Source organism: Phaethon lepturus, unplaced genomic scaffold (genome assembly GCF_000687285.1).
Source record: "Phaethon lepturus isolate BGI_N335 unplaced genomic scaffold, ASM68728v1 Scaffold21697, whole genome shotgun sequence".
Taxonomy (NCBI): domain Eukaryota; kingdom Metazoa; phylum Chordata; class Aves; order Phaethontiformes; family Phaethontidae; genus Phaethon; species Phaethon lepturus.
This window is the reverse complement of record NW_010551425.1, coordinates 63-12,526: the sequence shown is the minus strand read 5'-3', so window position 1 is coordinate 12,526 and position 12,464 is coordinate 63. Positions and strand designations below refer to the sequence as shown.

The 12,464-nt window shown below is 38.7% G+C and overlaps 1 protein-coding gene across 1 annotated transcript; it reads right to left on the bottom strand.

Annotated features, from left to right (window-relative positions):
- Positions 1-2,624: 2,624 nt before the first annotated feature.
- DAPL1 (death associated protein-like 1) lies at positions 2,625-11,460 on the bottom strand. Its single transcript, XM_010290919.1, has 4 exons — positions 11,451-11,460; positions 8,908-8,995; positions 4,319-4,382; positions 2,625-2,744 (listed from the first exon to the last, which is right to left on the bottom strand). Exons 1-4 carry the CDS (start codon positions 11,458-11,460, stop codon positions 2,625-2,627), a joined length of 282 nt encoding a protein of 93 aa, XP_010289221.1.
- Positions 11,461-12,464: the final 1,004 nt, after the last annotated feature.

Sequence of the window (12,464 nt, the reverse complement as noted above, 5' to 3'; positions counted from 1 at the left end):
CTGTGCATACTAGAGAGGAACAGGCTGAACAAATACATCTTGGAAGGGATAGAGGCTTTAAGCAACAGTTAATATTTACTAAGTTGTTTGTTATAGTTCCCTTTTATTGTAACTTCCCAGATTTGCCAAGCATTAATTTCTGTGCCATTTCATCTGCTACAGCTTCACACAAGAGACAGAAATCACATACTTTCAATTCAGACCTCAGTCTGCACACCTAACAGCATATACTATAGTTCATTCCAGACCAGGTAAAAGTTGCACACTGCCAAGTTCCCAAATAGCTCTGTCAAGCACTATCAACCTGGGAGTGCTAAGTGCTTAAAGGTGGAGATTCTTCCTTGTCCAAGAGGAAATTCATCCCTGCAGAGAAGTCCAGCAAAACACGCGTGTCTTACTCAGGCTGTCAAACACAATGCACGACTTTATCAAGCTTGCCAGTATGTTGAACCAATCAACATTTACTGAAATCTGTTTTCACTGCTTTCGTTATCACTTGGCTTCAGTCACTCCCATGTCTGTAAGGTGTTCTGAGGTCTACAGATAAAAAAACCTGCATATTAACCAACACCTTAAAAAATAGAAATAAATTAGAGAAGATAATGCCCCTGACAGTATTGACACAAAAAGCAAGTATGTTACTTGTACTACCACCACAGGGAGGGGACAACAGCCTCCAGAAGCAGGAAATGACATAGATCAGTTGCCAGGCATTTCTTGCTCTACAAGATGTGTACTGTCCCACCAGATATGTTCTCTACGTATACAGATCCTAGGCACTGCTGCAATACATGTATGGATTTGTTTCTCCAGGAAGACTGATGCCGCTTAGAAGCCTATGCTGAGCCTATGCTGTATACCTCCTGTTGGCTGATACAGTAGACACCATACTTCCAGAACATATTGATTTCATTTATATACCTGGGGAGGGGAAAGTGTGCCATATATGCTATAAAAGCAGAACTAGCTGTTTTCCAAATTCCCTACCTACAACTTAAACATCCATAAAGTGTATTGCTGCTGTTGTCCAGGAAAACAATGACAATATTTTACAAGTAGCTACCAGTCAGTTAAGGAACATGGGAAAAAACAGTCTTCTTCATGGGCGCAGCAGTATTTTAATTTTTCCTACTTATTCAAGGTATAACCAAATTACTTATTGCACATACTACTAATCACCACCTCCTGTGATCATAATTTAATCTTTAATCAACATATAAAGTTATTTACATTTTATGGATGGATGAAACGAAGCAGACATTCATGTTAAGTGGTAATACTAATTCTGGGTAACCCACCTGGGATCTCTCTATTTAAGAGCAATTGCATTTCATGTTTGTAATAGATTTCCACTGTGGTCATGTGGAAAGCACACTATGAAAAGAAGCCTCCTTAACAACATAAATATTTTTGAGCATCATATTTCATATTGATTAAGTCTATCTGGATGTTGTGGACACTGGACTCCTTGACAACAATTTTCGTGGCATATTCATCTGCAATTACTACTTTAAAAAAATCCTAGTCCCACCAGAATTAAATTCAAAGCAAGGAGTCAGCTGAGCTACCCAACCAACTAGCAGCAGTAGGAGCGCATTATCCTCTGCACTGGGCAGGCCTGACTATTTCTACTGTTTTTTGCTGACAGTACAAGCAGGCAAGGCTGAAGGATACTTCCTCTGCCTGTATTTACAGCTGCTCCCCACCATTATTAAGCTTGACCCCTCAGACCCTACCACTGCCAGTCCATGCTCAGTCTCATTGCTTTTCAGCCTCATATCCCATTCTACCAACCTTAAACTCCATAGCCAAATCACTGCATTCTCTGCACCTCAACTCCTTCCTTCTATCTAACCTCTCATCCCAGAGGTTCAGCTACAAGTCAGGTACTTCCTTCACTCATCCTCCCCAACCCCAAAGGGGTTCACACAAACAGACTGTTTCCACTTGCTTCCTCCTGCTGTCAGGATCCCAGCGGAGGAACTGCATTTCCTTACAGAAAGAAATGCAAGAAAAAAACATACTTTTTCCACTGCATGAAAATCTTTCCCAGGACTTTCTGAAGTTTCTTATTATGCTGTAAGCCGAAGGCATACAGTCAGCATGGAATACCGCAGCCTAAATTAAGAAAACAAACCCAAACAAACAAACAACCCAAAAACCCAAAGAGAGACTAAGGTCGAAGCGTTAGGCAATCTGGATTTAAGGAAGCATTTCAGAACATTCATTATTGACACATCAAACCTCCTGGGGAACATGCCTTTCAGTTGTGATCTGCTTTCTTAGGATCATGCTCACCTCAGCTCTGCTATCACTAAATTAAAAAAAAAAAAAAAAAAGACAGTTTCCAGTACTTCAGTCAAAATTTGCACAGTAAGTGAAACTGTTAGACTTCTTGGCACTGAGTAATTACTGTACACGAATAAAACCAAGTTAGACAGAAGCCATGATATTTTAATAAAACCCAAGTACATTTAGTAACTCTTTTTATAAAGTATTTTATTGTCAGTAACAGAAATACAGTAAGATACAAGTCACACAGCTTGATCCTTTTACCACAATGTGCTGTGTTATTTAGAATAGAAACTCACTTTTAAGTAAACATGAATATTTTAATGAGTATTTTAACATTTCCGTGGCTGTTGAATAATGTAAATTCTTTTAGGCAGTACGAACTTCTCCAAGGCAGGCTGTGGCTTTTGGTGAGCCGCTTGTAATGCTGCTGCATGAATTTTGTGGCTCATCTGTAACATTAAAGTGGGGAAGAAAAAGTTGTGATAGAATACAGCTTTTCTGCTATTTTCTTCCTAAATTCCATCATATGAAAGTAGTTTAAAAATGGCAGTAAAACCTAACTCCACAAAAAGTTCAAGTGATCAATACATAAAACTCATGGTGACTTTGTACATTTAATTGTAATTTTTGTTTCCAAAGTTACATTAGCCTGACTACCTTCAGTGAACTACTAATTTTTTTCCCCCCCTCCCTTTTTTTAATAGTTCATAGGATGAGCTGTCAAGGAAAGCAGAGCAACTAATCAGTATGCCAGAGTTAACAGTAAGTTGCTTCAAATTCTTATTTTCCCAGATGTAAATCATCATCATTACAGTATTTAATTATCACTTTCTAAATTACTAAGGAAGCTTCATGTGAGAGATTCTGGAAACCAACAGGAAAAGGAAATGGTAGTCAGAACACAGGAGATGGGGACAAGCAGAAAAGAAACAGGATGAGTTGTATCTATTCTCCTTAACAAACAAGTCTAAGCAAAAATTCAAGATCTACATACTAAAGCTATAATCACATCTGTTAATGAAAGATTTATGTTGAAATGATGCAACTCATGTTTCACTAAGCTCTACGGTTGAGGAACTCTTCTATGATTCAGAATCTAAAGACTGCATGTGTATGAAAAATAGATTATAACTGTCAGATCTTCAGATTAGCATGCAAATTAAAAAGCTGCTTGTTAAATCAGCTCTTGCAAAGTGTAGGTGTAAGAGTCCGCATCAACAGCCTAGCAACAGATACTGGACAGTGGTTGTAAGCGTAATGAGTAGAAGGGGTACATCAACAGCTTTGTGACACAAAATTTTAAACTATCTTGTAGTATTTCCAAGGGAGAAATCAAGAAGATGCTTGACTATCTAATGTTAGGCCTCAGGTGAGGTAGCTGCATATGGGTCAGCAGTGGAATATGGTGTGCCTATTGTCTTGGGGATCACTTACAGTAGTTTGACATTAGCTTAACGTCTTGGCATCCACCGTGCACTTGTCAGTGACACTACCCACCTCCTTCAAGAAGCTATCTTCTAGCTTCTCTAAGTCAGACCCTTACAGAAGTTGAAGCTATTGCCACAGTGGGATAAAGAACTGAAGACTAGGTTTTGTTTTGGGTTGTAACCCCAGCTCTGCCACGCCACAAACTTACTACGTCACTGATAATTCTTCCCCACATTTCAATAAATCTAAATCAAAATGCCACTTTAAAAAAGGACACTCCTTAATATCTTGCTGTACTTTTCTGTAACAGGTATACATAACTACCCTGGGTCTACTTAGTGTTAAATAGTCATGGAATCAAACACGGCAGAGTAAGGAGGAAAGGCTAGTTACTTTTTAGCCATCTAGCATTTTAGTCACACAACCACTAAAGAAATAGATCATCTCAAGAATGTTTAGTGGTAGATGACAAACCTACAAATGTCAGATGACAGCAGCTGAAGGAAAAGTCACTTTTTGATTTTTTTTTTTTCAATGTTTAGCTTCATGTAAAAGCCCTGACAAACATGTATCTTGTTCTTCCAGGTGTACTTACTTTGCTCAGCACTTCTGCTAGCAAGACACTCATGTTCTGGGTTCTTGAAAAGCTGGCAATAGCACTGTAAAGCAAAAGAAAAAAAGTATTTAGCAATTCCATCTCACAGAAACACTTGTCACTTTCATTTTCCAGACTCAACACAAAACATTTTGTAATAGAAATTAAAGGATTTAGCTCCAAAACCTAAATCACATTAAAGACTACGTATTAAAAAAAGGTATGCTGCCTCAGAATAGAAAAATGCAAGATCTGTGTTGCAGGCTGTTTTATTTACATGTATTTTTATACAGAAAATGACATATAAAATATCCTTAAGTATCTCAAAAGGGATTTTTTTTTTTTGTACACTGTGGAATAGCTTCACAGAAGCTGAGCACTGATATCCAGAACTATAAAATTTGACTTTGTAATTTTCTTGATTCCAATCTAGACCCATGAAAAAAGTTCACCCTCTGCTTAAGGGATTATTTCCTTTGACAGCAGCAATTTGTCAAGCAGGAACTTTTTCTGCAAGATTATTCCATTAACTTCATATTCCAGTGAAAAACAGCCCTGTTACCAATATTCCACAAATAAACAATCTGTGGATATGAAATAATTTAGTTCAGCAACAGGAAGTACTGTGGAATGTGCATATTCTTCTGATACCATTGTTTGCAGCAACATCAGTGTGGCTTAAAATGGAGTCGAGAAAAATCGTTATTACCCGTCTACATGGAACCAGATATATTAAATGTGACTCTTGAAAAAGCAGATGCTGCTTTAGTTAAGTTAATGATTCTGTAGATCAGGCAAGACACATTTCCCACTGAAATTTCAATTTAGCAATCAATACAGTTTGCCACACTAACAAATGTCAGCCTGGAGCAGAGAAGGCTCCGGGGAGGCCTTACTGCAGCTGCCAGTACTTAAAGGGGGCCTATAAGAAACATGGGGACACTTTTTAGCAGGGCCTCTTGCGGTAGGACAAGGGGTAATGGTTTTAAACTAGAAGAGGGCAGATGTAGACTAGATAGAAGGAAGAAATTTTTCACAACGAGGGTGGTGAACCCCTGGCCCAGGTTGCCCAGAGAGGTGGTCGATGCCCCATCCCTGGGAACATTCCAGGTCAGGTTGGACGGGGCTCTGAGCAACCTGATCGAGTTGAAGATGTCCCTGCTCATGGCAGGAGGTTGGACTAGGTGGCCTTGACAGGTCCCTTCCCACCCAAAGATTCTATGATTCTATGTAATGTATTCCTTTATGACACCAGATAACTATGACTATAGAAAAGACAGCAGTAAAACTACACAGACAACTGGCAATCAATGAAAATAAAAACCTTCTAACTCCAGAAAAAAAGCAACCCAAAACCCCACAAGTCAAGTCATTAAAATACAACAACAAAAACCCAAGAACACACTAAACTTTGAATTGTTTCTCTTAAATAATAAGGTATAGCCAAATGTAATGTATTGTCAGAAGATTGTCAGGCAGGCATCTAGTTATTAACACAATGCATTACACACTATTATGCCTTATATTACACAGCCCCTTTAGAGCAAGCATGCTTTTTTTTTTTAGAACTAAATCTCAAAGCTCAGCTCCTGCCAAGACCAAATTCAGCTTTGAGTAACCACTCTAAGCTATGACAGTGACTTTGAGCATATAAAATAATCTCAACTGAACCAGAAACTTAGAGGCAAGGAATCTGTATATGATAGCTACTAAACTACTTTATAAAGTTCTCTGTGACTTCTGCGATTGCAACCTGACAATGAAATCCATCATCCCAACAAGGTACGTATACTGTATTGGGTAACCACTGATTCTGGCACAGAGAACTAGTAAATAGGAAAGAAGTCAGTGTTACTGGCTCAGCTTTATTCCAAAAATTGTATTTTAGGTTAGTGTCCTCCAAGCCAGCGAGGAAAAAAAACACATAAACAAAAATGCACAGTGGTGATTTCTGTAGAATGCTGAGAAATAGTGTCAATGTGTCAGTGTTAAATATGGCTAAACCCAGTTAATTTAGAAGCTATCCAGCTGATTACAACATTCAGGGGCGGGGCAGGGGGACATCACATCTACGTCCCAAAACTGGGTTCATCTGTCAGTCTAGTCACAAGCTTCCCTTTTAAGTCCTGGCAAAATCATCTATTTCACATCAATGTTACCAGACTACAGTACTTTGCTGTGACTGTCAGACACTCTGATACTATGACTGCAATGTACACACAGACATTCATCTAAAAAGGAAGCCTACTTGACAGCTAAAGGTGTTCAGAAACACCAGAGGTACATCTATTTACCAAAAGTAATATAGTGGGATATTTGTTGTATCTTTTATATATATATAAGATATATATTTTTATATATATATAAAATACATATAACTTATATTATAAGTGTGTGGAAAAAGAAGTGGGAATCTTAACAAAGTCTCCTAGATCACTTATCTATCCTGCCTAATCAAGGCTTTTTAAATGGTTGCCTGTGTACTACAGAAACTCCACAGTACAGGTGGCTCCTTTTTTATAGGTTAAAAAGTAACTGATGTCCCTAAATCCCCAGCAGTGGAAGGAGTAATTCACAGCTTTCAGGATAACTCCAAGATATGCTTTAATAAAGACATGACTCTAGAGCTGCTCCCAGTTTGGACAGGCCTCTTCAGCAAGCCCAGAGTGAGCTATCATATGAGAACAATACAAAAACGGCTTGAAGGGAGTTCTGTTCTTAAGAGATACAACAGAAATTTAATCTTGTTTTGTTTCAGTTTATTTTTAATGCACAAAACTAGTCGCAAATTGGGACTACAAAAGAGGCATCTACACCCAGACAGAAATTAGAGCCCACTCTACAGGTAAAAACATTGGCTTACAAGTGCTTCTTCATAGCAAGATGACAAAGTCATTTTTAAAGCAACAACAGATGTGTTTCTGACCCATACCTAATAAAGTCACGCTGAACAGTTTCCAAGGGATGAATGAATTCCAGGCTGTCCTCATTCTAAAGGGGACAAAACCCTAATCTGCTCTCAAAAGTCTACAAGACCAGACTGTACTCTCCTCTTAGAGCTGGGCCACTGGCAGCAAGAATTTAATGTTATAGAGGGCTAGAAAAAAGGATACACTAGGTGCAGGAGCACTCACTAGGGTATCCAAGTTCCAGACTCAGCTTAAACAGAAACCTGGCTGGACAGGGTGCTATGCCATCTTGTCTAGACCATGCTTTTGCCGTGGAAGGTTGGACCAGATGATCCTTGAGGTCCCTTCCAACCTGGTATTCTGTGATTCTATGATTATTTTGAACACTAACAAAAGGGATAAAGGTATTAAAATGCACACTAGTTACAACACCGAGTGGAATTTTAGATTCCATCCTTTAGATTCCTCCCCAAACATAGTACTTTAACCACTACATTTTATCTTATCTCCACAAATATCAAGTCTTTTTCTATGAAGTCTTTCTATAAAACTTCAAAAGAAAGCATCTAGCTCACTGGTGAAGGCAAGTGACACAGCAAGAGATGTGCTATTTTTAGCTGACAACAGGCTAAAATTCAGGTCTTCCACTTCCTCACAAATATCCTAATCATCATATGGAGGGGGATATGTACACCGCTTCCTTGCACAGCAAGGTCATAGCTATCAGGACACAGCAGGTTTGTTCCAGAAGCAAATCACTGTATAAGGCACCCTTGAACAAAACCTTAGTGTCACACTGACTAGTTTCTGAATATCAGCAATTATGAGGGGTGCTAGGTACTCTGCAATAACTATGCAATTCTAGATATGCCCCAAAAGAATTGCAGGCTCTTAAAGGGAAACTTTTGAGCAAAAAAGAAGGTATGTGGTGAGGTAAGGAGCATCCAAAGTGGGTGGCTGCTGAGAAAGTTTAAAATTGTAATAGAAGCAAAAACCTGAGTGTTTAAATCCTATTTAGGCACTGCGTTCCCCTTAGGATTTGGACGCTAACGCAATTTCAGGAATACCACAAGTCATTAAAATTTTACCCTCTTGTCGTTATATTAGTCAACTTTTTGTTATGGGACATTTAAGAAAAATGCAAATATTTTAGAAAAACATTCAGTCTTTGTTTGAACAAGCTGTACGAAAATACTTGTTTTGATGAGCACTTCAAACAGTCACTGCTTCCTTATTCTAAAGTAGGAGCATGCCTTCACTTTTGGGGCAAAATAGCTTGAGCAACCTCCGGAACTAGAAAACAGGAAAAAACCATGTTAGATTTGAGATTCAGATAGGAGATATAGCCTATACAGGTGATAATAGACTCTTTGTGGGGTGTCAACCATTACTTTATTAGGTACGGGTAGGGAACACATTGTTTTAACTTCTGCTCCATAACACATAACCATGGAAAAGAGATTCAGCGTGTGTCTTTCATTGTAAGGCATCATCCTTACGTTTTGAAGGTTGGGGTTTTTTTTGTTTTTATGTAGATTATTACCTCAAAGTTGCCTTTTACTTATAAATGGCACAAGTTAATTTAAGAATTAAACTCTTCAGAGTGTAAGACTTGTCTTTGTTTTCAGCCTTCAGCCTGCTACCTAAGGACTTTAACTATGGGGCTGTGCAGTGCAGTACCTTGTCTTTTCTTTTCCTGGAGGTTTAGCATTTCTCTCAACAGGTCCGTTTTCTTGCTTTTTAGACACTCTCATACCTCCAGCTTTTACTGCAAAAAGAAAATATAATTACAGAATTACGTACTACATTACATGCACTTAGAGAAGAAAAATATACTTAAACCCCAGGTAAGTGTTAACAGTAAATCATATTTCAGTATTTAACTCTATACTTCACTTTTAAACACACATACACAGAAGTAAGCCAAAGAGATTCGACCAAGACTTTAAGCTTCAGTGTCACAGCATATGCAAATCAACTTCCAAATACCATAATCAAGAAGTTAAGGGGGTTTTGGTCACTGCTAACTATACTAAATCTTAAGACCTTATTATGTCAATACGCATTCTTCTCCCCTAAATCTCAGAATGTTTCCATTTTAAATTAAACAAAAGCAAAACAAACAAACCTCTAAACACTTTCACTTTTCGAACAATGTCACTAACAGCAATAAAGGTTTCACGATTTGCTCAAGGTATTCTATAATAAACTTAATAATGCAGGTAAGAACCAGCTGCATACTTACCTTGTACTTGTGTTCTAACAAGTTTAATTATATTTTATTAAGATATCTGCCAATCACAAAACCATTTAGCACTAATTAAGCTACAGATGACCTAACAATAACAATTTAAGTACTAAGGCATGTCAGAAAATTCAATTTTGAACAAGGAACCTGTGAAGTTAGCTAAAACATCTTGTAGAAAGAAATACTTTCTTCCTGTTCACACGGGTTTTTTAAGTTTTAAAATTGTGAGAGTGAGAAAGAACAAACTTAGTATATATTTCTCATTATTTTGAAGAAGTTGCTTCATCTTACAGCAAGGTTCCTATTCCTATAATGAATAATCAACACTAAAGTTTTCAAATTGAAATATTTGGGGACAGGAGTGAGTAGGGAATGAACAAAAGTTTAAAGAATTGCTCAGCTAAATAGCAGGAGAAATGTATTTGGCCATTTTTGGGGGAGCAGATGTGTCCATCTGTAACTTAACCCCCATCTTCTTATAAAATCTGACTACCCACCTTTTACTTCCTGGTTGTAGGTTTAGTTTTAGAAACATGAATTCTCATTCAGTCATGTCCAAAGCAGCCTTACAGTGTTGGAGTTCTGCAATATCTAGACTTTTCTTTTCAAACATACATACAAAGAGTTAATTATACTGCTGTATAAGCAGCAAATGGATCACTCGGCAACCTTACAGCTGCAAATACGCTAGAAATCTAGACTAAACCAAATTCTTTTGAGAGTCTAACTGCAAAATGAAAAGTCCCTGAAAAGGAAATGTCAACCATTTCCAATTATCTACCAGTAAAGAGAATCAAGATTCTAAGTATCCTCAGTTCACAAGGTGTGAAACTCTTCCTTGTGTTTGTAAGCAGGAGTTAACACAAGAGGCATCATTAAAGAATGATAAAGGATAAAAAAAAAAAAAGAAAAACACAGCACAACATCCCCCCCGCAATATTTCAAGATTTTAGACTAATGTCTTCTTGACATCACATTCCCTTTATAACAAGTTCATCTAGAACAGCAATGCAAGTTATCCCAAGTATTCTTCCACAGCTTGTTAAGCGCTTAGTGGTTTTTGTTTTTTTCTTTTTCTCTCTCTTTAAGAACGAGTCAAACTGAAAATGGGAACCCAGCTAAAATTTAGGAAGTAGATAAAAACCATAACTGAACCTAGGTCCACGTCTTTTGGTTTGGGACCTTCACTAGGCACGCACGTGGAGGATTGGCGATTTCTAGATACAAGGATTTTTTATAGTTTTAATTTATCAGGGAGAAGAGATCCAGACACACAGGGAGGCAAAGACATTTTGACACTATGAAGCTTTACAAAAAGCACAAAGGGGAGCTGGGGCCTTGGTGCAGGCAGGCAGGAGGGAGAGAGATACCCAAAACAGGGAGAGACATTTAAACACTAAGCGGCCAATCAGGAATTGTGTCTACTACAACAATCCCACAGAAGAAAGTTACTTACAATTATTAGAAATACTGCAAGACTTGTTTCAGTCTTTTCACTAACTTGAAAATAGCTGCCCGTAGCAGCTGTCAGACCAGCTCAGACACATCCATGGCAGTGGAAGAGTTAAATATGGATGCTTCTGGAATGCACCTGAATGCTGTTTTGTAATTTGAGGTTTTTTCAGAGCAATTAAGAGAGATGTAAAAGTTTTGATATAGAGTTCAATTTTTGGATTTATGTATGTGCCTTGTATGCCATGTAATCTAACAGTTAAGAACTAAGTACCAAAATCTATACTAATTTCCACATTAAAAACATGATATATTTTTAAAGAAAGAAAGGAAGAACATCTTCCCCCCCATCCCCCAAAAAACCGCACAACCAACCAAAACCCCAGAAACACCCAAACCAAACTGGAAACAAAGGCACCGAGCTCTGTTGAATCCCAAGGTCACTTATGGAAACTATGGTCAGAATAAAGGTGTCCACTTTCAACCTGCTTTGTTCACTAAGGGCATAGTTGAAACAACTTACTTCCTATCATCCCTACTCTGCCAGGTCACCATCACTGCAGTGACACATAAGCCTCACCAAGGTGCGCTTTATTGTCACATAAATTAAGAAAAACCAGTACCCGCACTAGGTCACCAAGTGTAGTGGTTTAAAGGCGCTTTCAGGTGCAACTCAACCATCCCTGCCACACAAACAGACACAGAAATCCAGGAAAGGACTAGAGATAAGTGAAGCTGAAAATAAAACTACTTACATCACAAATTCATGTAAAAGCATGCCTAAAAAAGAAACTTTCCAGAAAACAAAACAGATTTTAGTGGTGCAATGAGACACACTATGCCTTGTGCTCTTCAGGCAGTAACTACTCCTAATAAACCGCAGGGAGCAGAAACCCTAATTAGCTTAGACTAAGCAGTGACTGTGCAAGAGTTCGAAAGGCAAAACCCACCGAAGCTCTGTAGGCGGACCTAGCACCACGGGCTACAAAGCTACTGCTGCCTCCACATTTCAAGACACAATTAGCGGGTGGGCAAGCATAGGAGCAGATTGCCATCTGTATGCATTTACAAATTCTCCAACACACCTGGGCGTATGACATCGTCACACATCACCCATTACGTAGTGCAGGGGTTGGAGTGCCACGTGGAATGCTCATCAGCCTGCACTCAGGCACCACTTCGAAGAACCTCAAGGGGGAAGTAGAAGAAAAAAAAAAAAAACCCAGAGAGTTTTTCACGTTACCACAGGAGGTGAAGAGTAAGACTGGAGCGCTAAACCAAAACATTTCATTAGAACATTGAAACTTTTTTCTCTCCCCATTATTTGATAACGCACTGCTGACTGAGAGCGCAGCAGAACCTCATGCCTCCCTGCTCTATCGGATCCAAAGTCAAGCGGTTCAAGTTCCAGTTCAATGGAGCGGGTGCAGTACAGAACGTCGGGGTGCGATCTCTCGGGATGAAGCGGGAACGGCTGCGCAGAATAGACGAGTTTCAGCGCCTGCACTGCGGCGCGTTAAGGTCCAACGGTCGCCTC

Excerpts from the sequence above, each read along its gene's own strand:
- DAPL1 (XM_010290919.1), bottom strand. Across the intron at positions 4,383-8,907 it reads CCAGGAAAAGAAAAGACAAG|TGCTATTGCCAGCTTTTCAA; the intron begins GTACTGCACTGC and ends TTTGCTTTACAG. Across the intron at positions 2,745-4,318 it reads TAGCAGAAGTGCTGAGCAAA|ATGAGCCACAAAATTCATGC; the intron begins GTAAGTACACCT and ends TTAATGTTACAG.